Raw genomic sequence first — 17,168 nt, forward strand, 5'->3', positions numbered from 1 at the left:
TCGCCAGATTGTCCATGTTCAGTTCTAATCTTGAATTGTTTTTTTTTCCTGAACATCCTTCAAACAACAAGAGAATAACAAATTTTTATTAACCGAGGGCTTTCTTGTGTTTTCTTTTCTTTTCTATGCTCTTGTGAATGTTTTGTAAAAATAAATCGTACCTTTAATAAAAGCTGTTTCCTGCTGCAACAATAAACACACACCGGATTACACGGCTGGTTTCTAAAGTACCAATTCATCACAAAATTAACTTTCATGCAAAGAGTTTATTTATGATCAGACTGCAGTATCATACAACAGTAGCAGAATCATGAGAATATGGATTATGCTTTATTAATACAAAGATAAAGGCATGTGTTAAGGAACAAAAATGAATGAACTCTCTTGATTTACTCTAAAAATAGCTTTTAAATACTTGGCATAGTTTTGTAAATGAAATTATGAAACATGTCCTGCCCACGGTTTGTTTTGTTTTTCTGCTGGAGTACCAAATGCAAATATACCTTATGAAAAACATTTTTTTCCTCCTCTCTCTTGCATCTCTCGCAAGGAAGAAAAAAAGATGCCTGTAAGTACAAAAAGCACTTAAATCTCATATGAAAATAGAAAATATTACAAGTGTGCATAATTACTTCATGTTTGCACGTAACCTGGAGTACAAAAAGTCAAATGATCAACAGTACCTGACATGCCAATTATATAGAGGTTAGGGGTAAGACTGAAATAGTTTTTCATGTTGTTGGGAGGGGGGGGGGGGTCCCAAACGGATCAGACTGATCGTTAGAAGCTTTGGGTGAGCCAGCTTGTCCTGACTGCAGGTTTCAGGCATTAAACCTCCTCCTGCACCTTTATGATTTTTGTATCAGTTGGATTTCACAGTTTTCGTTCTTGTACGTTCCAGAAACGGCCTGAAGAGCAGAAAAGACCCACAATGCTACTGAGCTGCTCCAGCCAGAATAACAGCAGGACATAAAGGATGAACAGTGCTGAATTTGTTCATATTTGGCATTTTCTGGAGTGTCATGAAGCGCGCACAAGGGAAGGCGACATGAATGGTCCAGATTTACAGTAAAAGGTTTGAAACACCAGGACAAGGTTCTGGGTGGATCAGATGCTACAGCTGGAAAATGCTACGTAACAGATAAGGACGGACAGCTGATGTAGGGTAACACAAAACCACAAAAATATTTAAATATGGTTTCATGTTACAAAGAGTAAACGTTTGTAGAATCGGTTTGTTTCATGTCTGAGTCTGTGTGGCCTCAAATGTATCAACCAGTGTTAGTGACCGACCGCAGGAGAGTTTAAAGATAATAGAAGGAAGGATGGGAAGAGTGGACGAAGGGGGTAAGGAAGTTAGAAAGACCTGGAAGAAAGGAGAGGAGGTGATGGAGGGGGGGGGGGGGCAAATAAAGGGAAAGAAGATAAGAAGATGAAGCAAAAGAAGATAGAAAAGCAAAAATATGCGTAAAGGAAGGAAAACATGGTAAAAAAAGAAGAAAAGAGAAGAAAGGGTGGGAATAAGTAAGGAAGAGTAGAAAAAAGGAAGCAAGGGAAAAAAGAAAAGATGGAAGAAAAGAGGTGACAGAAGAAATAGTGAGGAGAGAGGGGTAGGAAGACAGGAGAGGTGGGAAAAAGGAAAGGTGTGGAGGGATCGGGAACGTTGAACAGAAAGAAGGAAAGAACAGGTTAAAGACAGAAATGATGAGGATAGAAGATGGAGGGTGAAAAGGGATGACTCAGAAGAGAACTGGAAAAAAGGAAGGATTTGGTGAAAGTAAAGAACAAAAAAATCCACATTTTATTTAACATGTTTTGAGAAATGACAACGTAACGATACATGAACTGGAAGACATACAAAGACAAAGATAAGACACAGGTCATGTTTGGACCACCGACAGAAGAAATAAATACAGCTCAGATGGATTCATGAGGCAGATATCACAAAGACTGTCAAACACTGACTGTTAGCGTATGAAAAGAGCACTATCAAATAGGAAACCATGGCACAATCAGAAAGTTTCCATTCTGTGAATGGTCTTGGTGGTGAACCCCGTCACAAACGGAGACCGAACCGTGTGATCAAGGCACACAAACAGGGTCATCCATCTGAAATCGCTCTGATAGGTTTTAAAGCACTAGAAAAGTATGTATATTCTCAATATGATTCTATACACGTGTGATACTTTCAGCTTGATAGAAGTGTGGAGAAATAAAATTTCATGGGTAAATACAAAATTTCTCTTAAAATATTTAAAATATACTTTATTTTGTACAATTATGCAAACTGATTAACAATTTGATGATAAAAATAAATAAATATTGTTAATAATAATGTTGTTTCACAGATGTATGAGCATAAATATATTATGAGATAAAGCACCCACCCTACATTAAGCACCCAGATACCCTGACACGATTGAATTTCCCTGTAAAATGATCTGAATGTCATGTTCACATTTAAATTTCTGACAATGGTTCCTACAGGTAGCTCCACTACACCACTGAGCTTTTAATATAACAATATTGCTCTACGTATCTTTTTTCTTTTTATCTTATTTTGTTCTAAATCCCTAAATCCATCTTTAAAGTTCTTCAAACTCGCTAACCACTAATTCAATCTGTGCCTTTATTGCTTCCTGAAATGACCTGGAAATTTAAATCTTACATCAAAAAAATCCAGGAACTAATCAGAAACTTCACCTATTCGGATCAAAATTTACAAATGTGGGTAAAAAAAGATGACTTTTCTGCGTCGAACCAATGCCTCTTTTAATCTGTCAACTGATCTATGTAGTATCGAGTACCTCTTCATTGAAGAGACCTATGGATAATTGTTGCAGTGTGTACAAAAGCAGTGAGAGAGGGCACAATGTCGTGAAAAGAAAGGAAAAAAAGGCGCATTGAGATCCTCTGAAAATCAAAACAGTTCTTTAGCCAAAGACAGTGATGTCCAGTTCTAAAACAGCTGTCACCTTGCCACAATCAGATATGGACTTCGTTTTGGTGTAGTCTAAATGCAACAGAAACAGATTTGATATGCAATAAATAAACCTTCTATGTCTATGTTAGCATCAACATAAACTTACATTCATTTCCTTGACTGCTCCGCAGAATGTAAAATAAGATTCCGCTGTTCACATTTCAGAAGCTCTAGTATAGATGACAGGATTGCATAATGTTTGCTAATGAGGAAAGCATAAGGAGGAGAGAATAGAAAGGACAAGCCACTACGAGAAGACTAGCTATAAATGTTATAGGGGATGGAGGACAGATGGGGAGATGGGAAGTCAGTTTGGGAAGGCTGGAGAGGGATTTGGCTAGAAAGTTGCCCTTGCGAGTCAAAAAGGGCACCTCCCTTTGGCAGTGGAACAGCACTCGTAGTAGTCAATGCAGCGCCAGAGGTGAAGGTGTACACAATGCTCTTGTCGGACAAGAAGGCCATTTCAGTGTCAAGATGAGATGAAGGCATTCTAGTAGGCAGCCAGGTCACAGTGTTGGAGCTAAAAACCCTCTGATGGAGATGATGGACGTAGGTCTTCCACACTGTCCCCCCCACCCCCCCACCCCTCATGCCCTCAGATGGGTTGGTGGGATTCTGGGATTTGAAGAAAACACAAAAACGTAGTTCAGAACAATTTTTTCCACATATAACAATTTACTGATTCAACCATCTAAGTTATCAAAGTATGAAGTAAAAAGGTAGAGAGGTACAAAACACAAATTGGGGGTTTAACCTGGCCTTTCATCTAAATCCATAAACTTCACGTAAAATAATAGACGCGTTTGCCCCGAAAGCTGGTGCATCCCTTCCCATTGGCAGCAAAAGTGCTCCACGCAGCTTGTTGCGTAAATTAAAAAAATCTCCAAAGAATTTAAATAACAAGCAAAGAGAAAGGGGACCTGGGTTTACCTGGGCTACGCAGGGGTCACAGATAATAACCAAAGGGCAAAGTTCACCTGCCAGGCATGAAACCAACACAGTAGTGACTTAAGCCCTTTTTATAAGACACGTCATGCTGACTAATCAGTGTAATACTACCGCCAGGGCGTGTCCAATGATTGTGCTGTGGCAGCGTGGCGATGCGGGAATTTTGCGACATTCATTCCGCCAAGCTTGGTAGCAATAGTGCCGCAATCCTGGACTTGTGAATGGATATTGATCTTGACGCAACAAATGGTGGTGTGATAGTCACGTTGGGAGTTACTGCCAAGTTCCGGCAAGCAACAAAATTGAAAATTAAATTGAACACAGGCAGTAAGTTTTACTTTCATTAACAAAACCAGCTAAGATAATAAACTAGAGCGATGCCGCGTTCCAGGAGTTTCTCTCCGATAGAGCTGAAGCTCAGATAACCAGAGACTGCACAGGGACTGTGAAGGACCACCATCTTTAAAAGTGGTTTGTTAAAAAAACTTAACGAGTGCAGCTTTGATTGCAATAAAAAAGTCAAAGAAATAACAGAAATCTGCGGCAGTGCAGAGACCGCCCCCATTGCCTCTTTCTACCGCCATCGCGTAATCTTATGTTAAAAGGACGTGTTTACGCCATATTACCGCCGCGGTCTGATCACTTAAAAACGACCGAAGACTCCCTGATGACGGCTCAGCGTTGCGGCAAATTGGCAGCATTGTTTTCTAAGAAAGGATAAAAATTGCAGTTCCCCCCTGATCCACTAGGGGCTAGCTCTAGAAAGGAGCAAGTTCCCTATGACTCCCATGTTAAAAATTCCAACATCACATGAGAAATAAGCATGTTTAAAGCCTGATACAAAAACTCATTTTAGGTGTAATAGGTCAAGTTTAGTGTCATGTAAACTCAGAATTTTTTTTTTGGGGGGGGGGGGGGGGGGGTATAATTCATCTGTTTAGGTGTAACTAAAACTTGGAATTAGGTAAACTTAGGGCTGTGTCCTTTTGATTGACAGGTAGGATTTGAGCTGTCAGTGCTAGCGCTAGGAGCTTGCCACCCTGCTTGCTCGAAGGCATCAGCTTCTGTCTCACTTTAAAGTGTTACAGCCTAGAAAGAAGAGGGTAGCAGAGTCACTCATCTGTTTCTTTTTTTGTTTTTGTTTTTTTAGCTTAAAGGCCTGCCACCCTATGTTAGCTTAGTTTAACTAACTAAGCTTGTAGCTACATCGAAGTTTTTTGGTTGTCAATCATCTACCCTTACGATCAAAGACCCACTCTCAGCTCCATTTTGTATTTTCGGAAGTGACGAGATGTGTGATGCGACAAAGATGGCGATGGTTTGGAACTGCCTACTGGCCTTCAATTCAGCTCTTCAGAAACTTACGGGTGAAGGCACGGAGGGTTCATCCTGTCCTGCCTGATCTGAACTGCTGAGCTGGACACGTTCTGGAAGCATAGCTCGTAAAAATTAGACTTGAAGGTTAAATTTAGCAGAGTGTCGCTACGCTTAGAACATCCAAAAGTGTCTGGGCTATAACGACTGACTGGCCAATCCAAAAACCAATGTTTGGTCATGACATAAAATTTTAATATTTACATTTTTCAAGTGATAATTAAAAACCATCCCATCCCTGAAATTTGTTGATCGTTTTCATGATATTTTGACAATTTACTTCAGAATACAAACAATTATCTTTTATTCTCACCTGAGGGATTATTTCTGCTCATCTTGCAACACTGTCTCCTCAGCGCCCTGCTGTGAATGAGTGACCTCTTGATTGTTCTCCTTGTCTTCCTGCGGTACTACTTGGAGCTCCTCCACTTGTTCTTCATTGCCCTCCCCTTCCGCCTCCCCCTCCCCAGAGTCAGTACTCCGGATGCTAAGACGTCTTACTCGACAAATAACATCCACCTCTCTCATCCTGGCAAGCCGTTCAACTGTCATGTGACCCGGAGAAATAGCTAGTTTGTTCTGCAACGCTTCAATTCGTTGGGAGGGACCCTTGGGCCTCCTCTCCCCCTCCAAGCTTAGAGATAACCTTCGGTCTAAGTTTGGGAGGACTGAAAGTGGCAGTCGGTCTGGTGGAAACTCGGGTAACCCTGTTTGGTCTCGCCCCAAATGAGTCCTTAGACCAAATCGAAGTTCTGGGACAGAAACTGACTTCTTCTTCCTGTCTTTCCTGCCACCTGGCAAAGTGTTGTATTTACCCACACATTTCGCTACAGATTTCTTTTTACCTGGACTGCTATCAGATGTTTCTCCTGAAAGGGATTTCCCCTTTTCTAAATCTAGTCCTTTTGTTAAAGTTTCGTTAATGCACTGTTCCTCTGTAACTTTGGAGTCTTCAGGTTGATCGGTAGCAGACGAAAGTTCACCAGCTCCAGGTTCTGGTTTGCTAACATCACAATTAACTGTGCGTGAACCGTCTGAGTTTTCTACCTGAATACCTTCAGCTTTTTCACTATCCCCTTCTTGTGGCACAGCATCCTGTTCTGCCATTTCAGCACACAGGTCTGACCCTGGCTCGTTTAAATTTGAGTCTTTTGGCTCCTCAGTTTTTGAGTTTTCTGCTGGACTTTCGAACGTAGCACGTTGCGGTGGACTGCCATTTTGATTGGCTGAGCTGTCTGAGCTATTCTCCTCGTGTAGTGGAGGTAAGGGACCCTGTCTCATCTGATTCTCTAGCTCTCTTTTACAAATGGGACAATCCTCCTCTGAATCACCACTGAGATCTTGAAGAGGCTCTGTATCACTAGGTCTGGATTGGCCCATGGATGGTCTATTGACCTCCGTTGGGTCTTTAGGTTGACGCAATGTTTGGCATATGTCCTCGTAATCTGGTGGACTTGTAAGAGTGGAGGCATCTTGCATGGGTTGTCTATCTGCCCACGGTACCTCGGCTGATGTGTTGTGCATTGATGGACTAAAGTCACAAAGCGGTGTCTCAATAGGCTCATCTGGCAGGTCCAGTTTCACCGTCCTGCCGTCGTTGCTCCTTCTACGTGAAAGATGTGCAACAACCCTGTATTCTCTGAATCCGGTCTCTCGAGGTGGGACTGGGAGTTCTTCTCTAAGCTGCTTGCTGAATGTTACTGACTTTGTTGCAGGCCTAGAGAAGGCACTCTTAACTTCTCTGTATTCTGGGTCAACGGACCAGCTTACTGCACTGCGCCTAAGGCTGCTGGGCTTATTGAGAGGTTCTGATGTCAGTCGAATTTTGATTCGCTCTGGAATTTGAACGGAACCATTTGGGACTTTATTGCTGGCAGTGCCTAGCTCTAAGATGTCTTTGTAGGCCTCGTTGAGGTCCTCTATGCACTTGTCCACACTTGGCTGTTTGCTGTTTTGCTGCTGCTGCTGCTGCTGTTGCTGTTGATCCTGAATTTCTTTTTTGATGGTCTCCAGTTCTTTGACAGCATCCCATGGTCGCTGTACGGTGGGTTTTATCAAGAACTTTTCAAATGGCTCTTGCCCAGTGTTTTCTGGTTTGGCCTCCTCCACATTTCCTGAGGGGGTCACTGCTGTCTGCTGAGCTGTGCTCTTGTTTAGCTGGCTGGAGAAGGTGGAGGTCAGAGAGAAGGCGCTGTTGCTTGACAGTTTCAGGCTCTTGACTCCCTTTATTGGAAAACTGAAGGCAGTGCCCACTGCACCACTGCTGTCTGTAGCAACGTCCGTGCCAGGAGAGTTAGGGTCTTGTTGTGCTTCTTGATTTTCAGGGCTGGGTTTCTGAGCTTCTGGGCTAGTTTGAGTCTCCTGATCTCGATACTGGTTTGAAGGCCAAGTTCCTGACAGCTTCAGTTCCTTGTAATGGTTAATTTTTGGGGGTCGACAGGGTAATCTTTTGAACATTTTACTGCTGGCTCTACTGCTCGTTTTGCTGCTTGCCATGCTACCAGTTAAAGCTTGCAGCTCAGCTTCAGCTGAAGATGTGCTTTGGAGACTTTGGTTGGTTAAATGACCAGTTTTGTTGTCGCTAGGACTACCCGCTGGGTCTGGTGACTTCTCATTGTTGTTATTCTGATCACGTATTGTCCCACAGGGCTGTGGGGTAACGGGGACAGATACTAAACAAAAAATAGTTTCACTAAGTCTCTTTTTTAGATTTTTGGATTTTTCTTTCTCCAGTGGTTCATGTTGTTCCACTTTCTTTACCTCTGTCATAGTTTCAGAGACACCCTGATCAGCCATTTTACATGGGGGTGGTGGTGGTTTACCGAGAAAAGATGAGGGGAAAATGTGACTACGGCTTTGTTCAGGACCTACACTTTCACTTTTTTTTATACCCCTGTTGCACCGTCGATTACTACTGTCTTCACTGAGAGCTGTTTTGTTGGATTCAGTATTAGGAGCTGGCCCCTGTTGGGGAGGAAAGGCACTATCATGTGGAGATTGTCCTAGAGTCTTAGCAGCTGGAATCTCTTTGTTGATGTTTCGAAGCTTGTCTGAGTCAGTGAGAGAATTTCCGCTTGGTCCTCCTGAGATTTGCTTCACTCTTGGGTCCTCCATGGGTAACTGACGAGCCAGACTAGGTTGTTCTTCAAGAGAATGCACCTGTTTTCTATAGGACAAACTACGCTCTCCATAATGTTCCAGCCATGAGCCACTTCCCTGTCTGGAAAGCCACCTTCCAGGATCTGAGATGGGCATCTGCAAAGCTTCTGCTCTCCATCTTAAGTTTGCCAATTCATTGCGGTTGATTGAAACTGCTCTTGGGGGCAGGGCTCTTTTATAAGAAGGTGGTGGAATGTAGCCAGGAGGCTCCATTCCAGTGATGGCAGAGTGTTGTGCGAAATAGTCTTGTCTCAGCTCCCCAACCCTTGGATAATAGAGAGATCTGTCTTTTTGTTTGGCACCCTGCTCTATGGCAAGCATTTCTGCGCTACCCCTTGTCTGCTGGTGTATCTCATACGAAGGAGGCTTTAAAGGCCTGCTGAACCTGGGCTTTGGTAACAGTGCAACATGGCTGCCAGGGCCAACATTCCTACCCCAACAATTCCTACCGCCACCATAGACATATCTACTGTAGGGCCCAGAAAAAACAGTGCTGCTTAACCGTTGCCTATCAGGGAGGCTTGGTCTTGATGGTATGAGATCTCTGCAGTCAGTTCCATCAGGGGACAAAACTCTGGGGAGAGACTGAGACTTTGCTTTAGTTCTGGGATGAAAAAACCCATCAGGTGTCCTCAGGTGGTACTGGTCTTTAGCCCACCTTTCCCCATCCCCGTCCGACAGCTGCCTTCCCATGCCCACAGCAGGCCTCCAATCCTCTGTGCCTAGGCTTTGACACTTCCTCTCCCCAGTCACCCTTAGCTGACCGGGGCCTGCTTCTGGGTCTCTTAACCAGGAAATATCCTCCCATAGTTGCTGCGCTTGCCTCTCTGCCCTGTATTCCTCTGATGTCATCAGGGCTTGTGGCCTCCATGCTCCAGCAGAGGCCCTTAGCTCCCTGCCATCAGCGTAGTCCAGTAGTATGCTGAAGTCCTGGCCTCGCCTCCGCCAGTATGAAAGGTCCCGCTCATCATGGCTCAGTGGTTCTGAATAAGTCAAACTAGGAACATCATAGAACCTATGAAGACAAAGTTTAGGATTAATGAGACTGCTGCATTTGTAACAAAGAGAGTGGAGTGGATAAAAACCTGCATTGATTCTTATGAGGGTTTCCTAATTGGTATTATCTGAGTTTTAATTATAATCCATTTATTGTAACTTAGTTTTTCCATAAAACTGTCTTATTTAATAGTCACCCATGTGGTTTTATTAAAGAAGAGCCAATCTTCCAAATGTGACCATTGTTAAATGTAAAAAATGGCATGTCCAAGTCAGTAGCGAGCAAGTGTTTTAGGATATATTGGCTTTGCAACACAACTTAATCAAAAAGAGCCTGTACTTATGAGACAGAAGTGCTTAAGTCAGCGACTTCAGCCTCCCTTGAAGACATCATGAAATTGTGATGCTACTGCAATATGATCTGCATAATGAATTGTGCTGACCTTATCTCGAAGACTGGTCATCTGGCCAGCAAATGTGGCTCTTAAAATCTTTGTAAATCCATCCCATTATCTGATTTGATGTAAAGGCAAAAGTGCTCCATTCATCTGTTTATTCAATCACATAAATAACTGCGAAATGGACCGCTGCATGTTCAATATGATGTACATATCTTAAGCATCAAACAATACATGCATAACAGAAAATAAACCAAAAGAAGAGATTTAAGTTTGACTATTAACATTGCTAATTTTCAAAATAAAACCCATTCATGGAAAATTTTATATATAGTCACTTAATTTGAAACAGCAGTTTTAACATTTTTTGTGGAAGAAAAAAATTTGGAAATTATTTTCATTCTACTTCCATGTTGACTTTAAACTTTTATAAATAATCATAATTTCCCTCACAAAATTTCCACGAGATGTCATCAGCCACACTCAAGCCCTTTGAACCCGTCCTGCTGACATTTGGTTATAAGGAGTTAAACGTCTTTATAGCTGTAACACTTATAAATAACAAATCATTCAGAGAAAATCAAATAAATGATTGCATGTTACTCATTGTAGCTGATTAATGCTAACAAACACTTTCACATGGCCAGAGCTCCATCAAATATCTGCAGTGCACAAAAAGCACTGTTAGTCAATGTGCTCATTCATTTAAGCAGCAAAGTCAATGGAACATCCTCAGCAGCATATGCTACTGTATGGCTGAGCGGAGCTGCGCTGTGCATACTTGCCCAGCAACATGCTTACATCACAGAGCACGTGCTGGGTATGATTCAGTGTGCCAGTGTTTACAGTGGAGCGATTACGCGCCTATCTTCAGGCATGTTCCTCTGTTTGCTCACCAAGTAGTGCCGCTGTTTACATCTGCCTGCTTGGTGGAGGCTGTGAAAACGACACCGGTGCGTGAGTGGGCACCACAGAGACACCAGACACGTCTTGGTGCAGGCATGTAAACAACTCAAGGCACCTTTTCATATTTCCTTGTATTCTAGCTCAAGATATGTCAGCGGTGCTGCTGCAGCTACTGTTCTGCAGCCCTGTAAGGAGGGGAGGAGAGGAGAAGGGGAAAAAAATCCTGCGCAGTGCAGACTCAATTTTGCATGCAATCCTGAAGGGCCCTAGTGAGACAAGGTTAGAGGGAAAAAGAGGAGGTAAAGGGGTGTGGGGTATGTGGGGAAAGGAGGGAAAATGCACTCACCCGCTATCTGACGCGAGAGAATCACCCAAGGGCTGAGCGTCACCTAGGATACCAATACAGAGTTCTTTCCTCCTTTGGATCCTTTCCCCACCCTCGTTGTCTATGATGGGATAGCCCTTCACCAGAGCCTGCCTGGTGCCGTAGATGCCCGTGATAGATGATGGGCCCCTCTCCGCCTCGTACCCGTTCAGCGTTCCACGGCCAGGCCTGTTGTCCACAAGTTCACGCTGGCAGACAGCAGGACGCTTATCATAAGGTGTGGCAGACGGAGGGCCGCTCCTGGGCAGTTTGTATCCGTGTGAAATGAGGAGGTCCTCCACACTGTACATGGTGGTGTCTCTCTCACTTCTGGGTGGGAGGGCAAAGGTGGGAGTGCTGCCTTATGCGCAGTGCTGCTGGTGGAAGCTGGAGCACGGTTGCTCAGCGGAGGCCATTACTAAAAAGAGAACAGAGTGTCAGAAGAGTGTCGTTAAAAAAACAGCCGCTGATTCTCAGAGAATGACTGTGATCCTTTTCAGAGCATGTGCAGCTTTCAGCACATTTTGTTGTACACTTAGCACAAGTTTAATAAGAGAGAGACCATCATACGTCTCCACTTTGTTTATTTAACCTTGCATTTCAGTTGAAGTTTTTAAGATTAATAAAAATCTGCTATTGTGGAACTTTAATATGTGATTTATCATTTTTCCTAAACATAAACATTTTAACAAATTTTAGTCTAATTGACAATCAGTGAAAATGAGGATTCTGGGACACTTGGATAAAGCAGGTTTGGGCCAGTACGGGGAGGGGGGGTTCCATTGACAAAACGTTAAATTGTTTCTTCAAAACAGTCAAACGGGAGAAGAATGGGGTAAAGAAGCTGGATTAACAGACGGCTATGTGGGTGTTGTCTGCAAATGAAACTGAATGTTAAGGTTCCAAGGACAGAGCCCTGATGACCACCACTGCCAACTAGGGAGGTTTGTGACTATTAAGCAAGCAATATATTCACGATACTAACCGAAACTTGGTGGCTAAAAAGGCAATGTGTAGTTTTTACCACCAATCTCTGGAAATATCCATCGAAATGTTGTTGAAAATTACTTAAATGATGCCCGGTTGTTAGCAATATTGACGACTTTGTAACATATAATCATGAAAGTCAGGTCTAAAATACACAGGAGATGGTTTAAGTGCCTGGGCAATGCCATGCTTCATTCTACGGGTGCCCATGAGGACAAAATGCATTTACTGATTTGTAACAAATGGTTACAAAACTTTTGCCATTTCTAAATGTAGTTTTACACATTTACCTTTTCACTCCTTACCAGTGATGAAAGGGAGTCTGTTGTGATGTCATTTTACTGGAGGTTGCGCTCTCAGGGATTTTTGACCCTAATGGCCATCCGTTAGTCCGGTCTTACTCAAACACAACAGTAATGCTTGTTTGCAGTGATTTCGGTATGCACTGCCCCCTAACGCCAGGGAAAATACACATTTATGCACATCATCACTATAAGGAAGATATCAAAATGCGTAGTAAAAAGAAAAGTGTACGCATGAATAAAAAATTATATCAAGTTGACATTGGGTTATTTTCAAATAGAAGAGAAAGATAACTGCGAAGAAACTTTTTTCTAATGACATCATAAAACAAAATTGTCTCAAAAAGCGTAGCCGCAGCATGTTTACCATACCTTATATTTTTACCTCATTAAAACTGGAAAAGATCAAGGAAGAGATAAAATTCAACATTGCATATTTTTCTGAGTGTGCTGATTAAAAATGCATGATACAAATACATAAGCTGCTAATGAATGGTCTAAAAAATCTGCAAGGAGATAAGCTTCTAAATAGCGTATCTAATATTTACAGTTTTACAAGAACTTTATTATTCTAAAGGAGTCAAACCAATGTGTTTCAGGTTAGCACACACATCAGGACTGTCCGTAACACTTAAATAGTACAAACTGGTTACTTTAAGGGGTTTTGTGTAGGAGTTTATGTGCCCGTGACACCAGCTGATAATTATTTTAATTGTATTTGAACAAAATTTTCAAGAATTGCTCTAAATGTGCTGCAGCGAGTTAAAAAAACAGTTTGTGAGTGTTTAAATGCATGGGCAGGCCCAACTGTCTGATATCTTAATTAGTGACTATAACTGCAAGGACATGACAGAGCATGTCTTATAAATCTGCAACACATTGATCAAAGGCTTTGCACACGTTAACATTTTAGCTAATGGTGTAAAGGCTTAAATAGTGGATTCGTTTTCATTTCCCATCTCAAACGTGTCGCTTAAACGACGCTAAATCAAAGGAAACGGCTCAAATGTGAGCCAGATCAGTTCAGGTTTTATGGTAACTGTTCACATTAATTGAACGTTTGCATTCATGTCTTCATGAACTGCATAACATTTATGTTATTTTTTTACTAGACTTGATTCCCTGTGTGTGTTTTTTTAGATGGATCACATATTAGGTATTTTTTTCCTTTGGTGAACACTGCCCTGCAGGTCTTAGGAGTTTTCCTGCTTGATGTAAATTAGTGGGTCGTTAAAAAGCTTCTGCAGAAGTTGATGACATGCTGGGATGTAACTGAACTGGGTGTGTCCCCAGCAGCAGGATGGAAAAATGCTGCAACAAGGAGCTAAAGATTTGTTTTTTATTTTATTCTTCTGTTTGTTTTTAAATCTGCTCCCATTTTAGTCAGAGCTACAGCAGAACTTGGGTATTTTTATCCCAGGAGTCATTAGGTGAAAGGCACGGGACTCGTCTCCAGTCCAACACAGAGTCATGCCCACCCATCCATCCACAAACGAAGGATCATTTTAAATAATCAATTCACTTTACCAAACAACCTGGAGAAAAGTATTTATTTAATGTGCTCATAGAGAATTACACAGAAAAGCCTCGGTGTACGTTAAAGAGCAGGTTAAAAAAGCTTTTAGAAAAATATTAGACTAAAATCCAGCTTGGTTATCCAAAACAGTTCCAAAAGTTGCAGGAGTGTTTTGAAAAAATATATTTAAACTGTCATAAAACACAATAATTTCTTTTGTGTGTTGAAGTTTGTGCTAATTTAACATTAACTCTTTCCTTTGTGGTCAGCCATGTAGCATGCAATTACTGACATTATTACATACTTAGCAGTATGCTTAACATTTTATATCATCTCTCTATAATGTTAAAGCCACCATTGCCCCAAATTAACAGAAAATGAAAAATAAAAGGTTTTAAATATTTCAAACCTTGTTGTGGGTTAAATGATTAAAATTAATGCTGCAAACAAAAATAGTTCTACTGTTTTTAATCAGACATTTTATTAAGATCCTTGTTTTTTTAGCCTCCCTCTGGATTTATGGTATCAGTCAGAAAATATTGGTTTATACTAATAAATGAGTGACCTACTGTTATTTCTTAACTGGCACTTTTAACTCTTTTTTTGTGTTGTTACAGAAATAAATAGTTTCTAATAATTTGCATAACTGTGAGATATTTTTAAATAATAAATTAGTTTTTTGACCATGTTTTCATATTGTTTCTGATAAATCATTTTAATCAAAATTACAAAAATGTGGGAAAACCGTTTCAGATTGTGATCAATTATTGTGATTAGTTAAAGCAGATTCTATGTTATTTAATAAATCCATACTGAACCAGGTTACTTTGCTGATCTAAATATTGCAAACGTTCCTCTAAGATTATGAATCATTATTTTTCAGTCCATGCACACAAAATGTTTGGGGAAAACTAAGAGAGACAAGGGCAGAAAAACTGTGAAACAGATCCAATAACCAATGACCAGAACAGCAGAATCGACGAGCCTTAACATTAAGAAGTCTGAGGCATTCAGATGATTCAAATGAATCTTCTCCTCGGCTCCTCTTGACCTTACAGTGACCTTAGCATTTCTCACTCCAGAACTTTGCAGTTTGGAGTTGTGGGAGTCCATATAGCTTCTGCCATGGGCCGATTGCCTGGAGAATACAGTCCAGATGTAAGGGAAGCTCGGCAGAAGATTTCCACTGACCATATTTTCAAGGACAACACACACGAAAAAAACTGGCCAGCTTATAAGTGCCACAACTGCACCAACTAGATGATTTGAGCCAAAGATAACATTAAGAATCACCAAACAAGCTGAAACCGGAGCCCGAGTCCTACAGCTGATCTTGGAGCCAAAGTAGTTTGGAATGTAGTTCTAAAAAAAATCCCAGGAGACTTTAAGAACCGCTCAAAACCAATAAATCATCATCAAAATATGAGTATTGATGTAGAAACATGACTTCTGAGTTCTGCAGAACAAAGCCGACTCATAGTGGCTCATTTTTGACAAGGTCACAGCTTCAAATGATTGCAGAGGAAATGTGGCACATGAGCCCCCTTTTTTGCATAGCAACAACAAAACTACCACAAGTATCCACAAAACAGTCCCGTGTCTGCATGTGCAATGCAGATTCATGGAACCATGTGAAAGTTTGGTGGATGAGGAGGAGCAAAAGAAAAACGTCAGATGATGAAAATCTGCTTTTTGCATCTTTTACTAACTGACAATTACTCTAATTAAGAGCTGAGTCGTTTCCTGTTCAATGTTAGTTTTCTTGAGCATCAACTTTAATCCTAAACCCGAAAAGAACTGTAATAGGGGCATAAATGGTGTAACCTGTTTAGCGTTTTCTCTTTGATTTGAGCCACTCAAACAAACCACCGGACAGAAGGGAGAGAAGGTGCACAGCCAGGCCTGGAGACTGTATGCACAGGTAGTGGCCAACATCAGCACCATGCAGGCAGCAGGAACTGCTTAGGGAGTGTACCTACATCCTACCTAGTGACAGGGAGAGCAGAGCGTCTCGGATCAGGCTAATCAGAGCAAAGCTGCCTCTGCAAACTCGTTTAATGCACAAGTTTTAATCTGGAGCCTTTTTTTGTTCAGTGAAACCTATAAAAAACGCATCCCTGGTCTGGATAGCCCACCGTGAATGAATAATGAGCTGAAACAGACCCGTTGTGTCATATCAATAAAACATCACTGTTGTGATTGATAAATCATGCATTATAGATACAGCATGACCCAGCCGTGCTGTTTGGATGGATTTAACATGTCTGATTTCTAATTACCCGATAGAGGAAGTGCCGCAAGTCAGCGCCCAAGCGAAAGCTGCAGGCTGCACGCCCTGCAAGTTGAAATGTTTTGATGAAAGCCGCTTGCATGGCCAAATCCGAACTGCACATTTTTTCCAAGAGAAATGCGCGCAGCTTCAGTGGAGAGAGCGCACATCTCCGCCGCTGATGCTGACGCCCATGGGGAGGCGGTGATGTGCGCTCATCTGTCGAAAAGGAGAACGTTTTTGAGGTGTGCGCGACTTAAACCGGGAGAGGTTTTGCAGATGCGTCCGCTGTGTTTACCCAGATCCTCCGCCTGCCACGGAGACGTGAGCAAACGGGGGATAAATATATTTGTTAAAGAAAATAAAAACCCCTCCCTAGAAATTAGCCATACAGCAGGAAGCGGCATGCAGCAAAGATGCCACAGCAACGCAAAAATAAAAGATAAGGGCGTGTAGCTGCGGAGGGGGGGAGCATACCTGGGAAGATGCTTGTTCCCTTGCGCCCAGCTTCAGCTGCTGAGACTGAGAACTGAGAGCAGCGCACGGAGCCTGAGCCGAGCATGCCGATTGGTAGGAGGAGACGCGCTGGTTGCTGGCTGCCTTGATGGGCTCTCCTCACTACAGCTGAGGCGGGGTGGGCTCCTCACACGCAGCCAGCTACAGAACAGGGATGACAGAATGGTTTCTTCCGAACTTTATTATTTTTTTCATGGCAACAGTCATTTTTAATTGTTCAGACAACTTAAAACACTGCAAGTTGTTTCCTTTGGCGCACGTACGCAACCGCGCCGTCTAAACGGACTTTATTCTCTTTTTTATTGATTTGATTAAAAACTTACAAAAACTGCCATGTTTACCGTAGGCCTAATTGTGGTTTTGGTGCGTTTAATCCAGTGTGGCAGCTCGGCACCACACCCTTGGTGATGTTGATGACTCGTCACTGAACGTCACCCACCCACCCCCTTC

At 42.1% G+C, this 17,168-nt stretch overlaps 1 protein-coding gene across 1 annotated transcript; it reads right to left on the reverse strand.

Moving 5' to 3' along the window:
- Positions 1 to 1,778: 1,778 nt before the first annotated feature.
- On the reverse strand, positions 1,779 to 17,087 carry LOC107395270 (junctional cadherin 5-associated protein). The gene is made up of 4 exons (XM_015974626.3): positions 16,680 to 17,087; positions 11,111 to 11,546; positions 5,619 to 9,479; positions 1,779 to 3,598 (listed from the first exon to the last, which is right to left on the reverse strand). The coding sequence occupies exons 2-3, from the start codon at positions 11,437 to 11,439 to the stop codon at positions 5,627 to 5,629; spliced, it is 4,182 nt and encodes a 1,393-aa protein (XP_015830112.1). The 5' UTR covers positions 11,440 to 11,546; positions 16,680 to 17,087; the 3' UTR covers positions 1,779 to 3,598; positions 5,619 to 5,626.
- Between the last annotated feature and the right edge of the window lie 81 nt (positions 17,088 to 17,168).

Source organism: Nothobranchius furzeri, chromosome 11 (assembly GCF_043380555.1).
Source record: "Nothobranchius furzeri strain GRZ-AD chromosome 11, NfurGRZ-RIMD1, whole genome shotgun sequence".
NCBI lineage: Eukaryota > Metazoa > Chordata > Actinopteri > Cyprinodontiformes > Nothobranchiidae > Nothobranchius > Nothobranchius furzeri.

Excerpts from the sequence above, each read along its gene's own strand:
- LOC107395270 (XM_015974626.3), bottom strand. The coding sequence starts at position 11,439 with ATGTACAGTGTGGAGGACCTCCTCATTTCACACGGATACAAACTGCCC. Across the intron at positions 9,480-11,110 it reads TCTCTCGCGTCAGATAGCGG|GTTCTATGATGTTCCTAGTT; the intron begins GTGAGTGCATTT and ends TTGTCTTCATAG.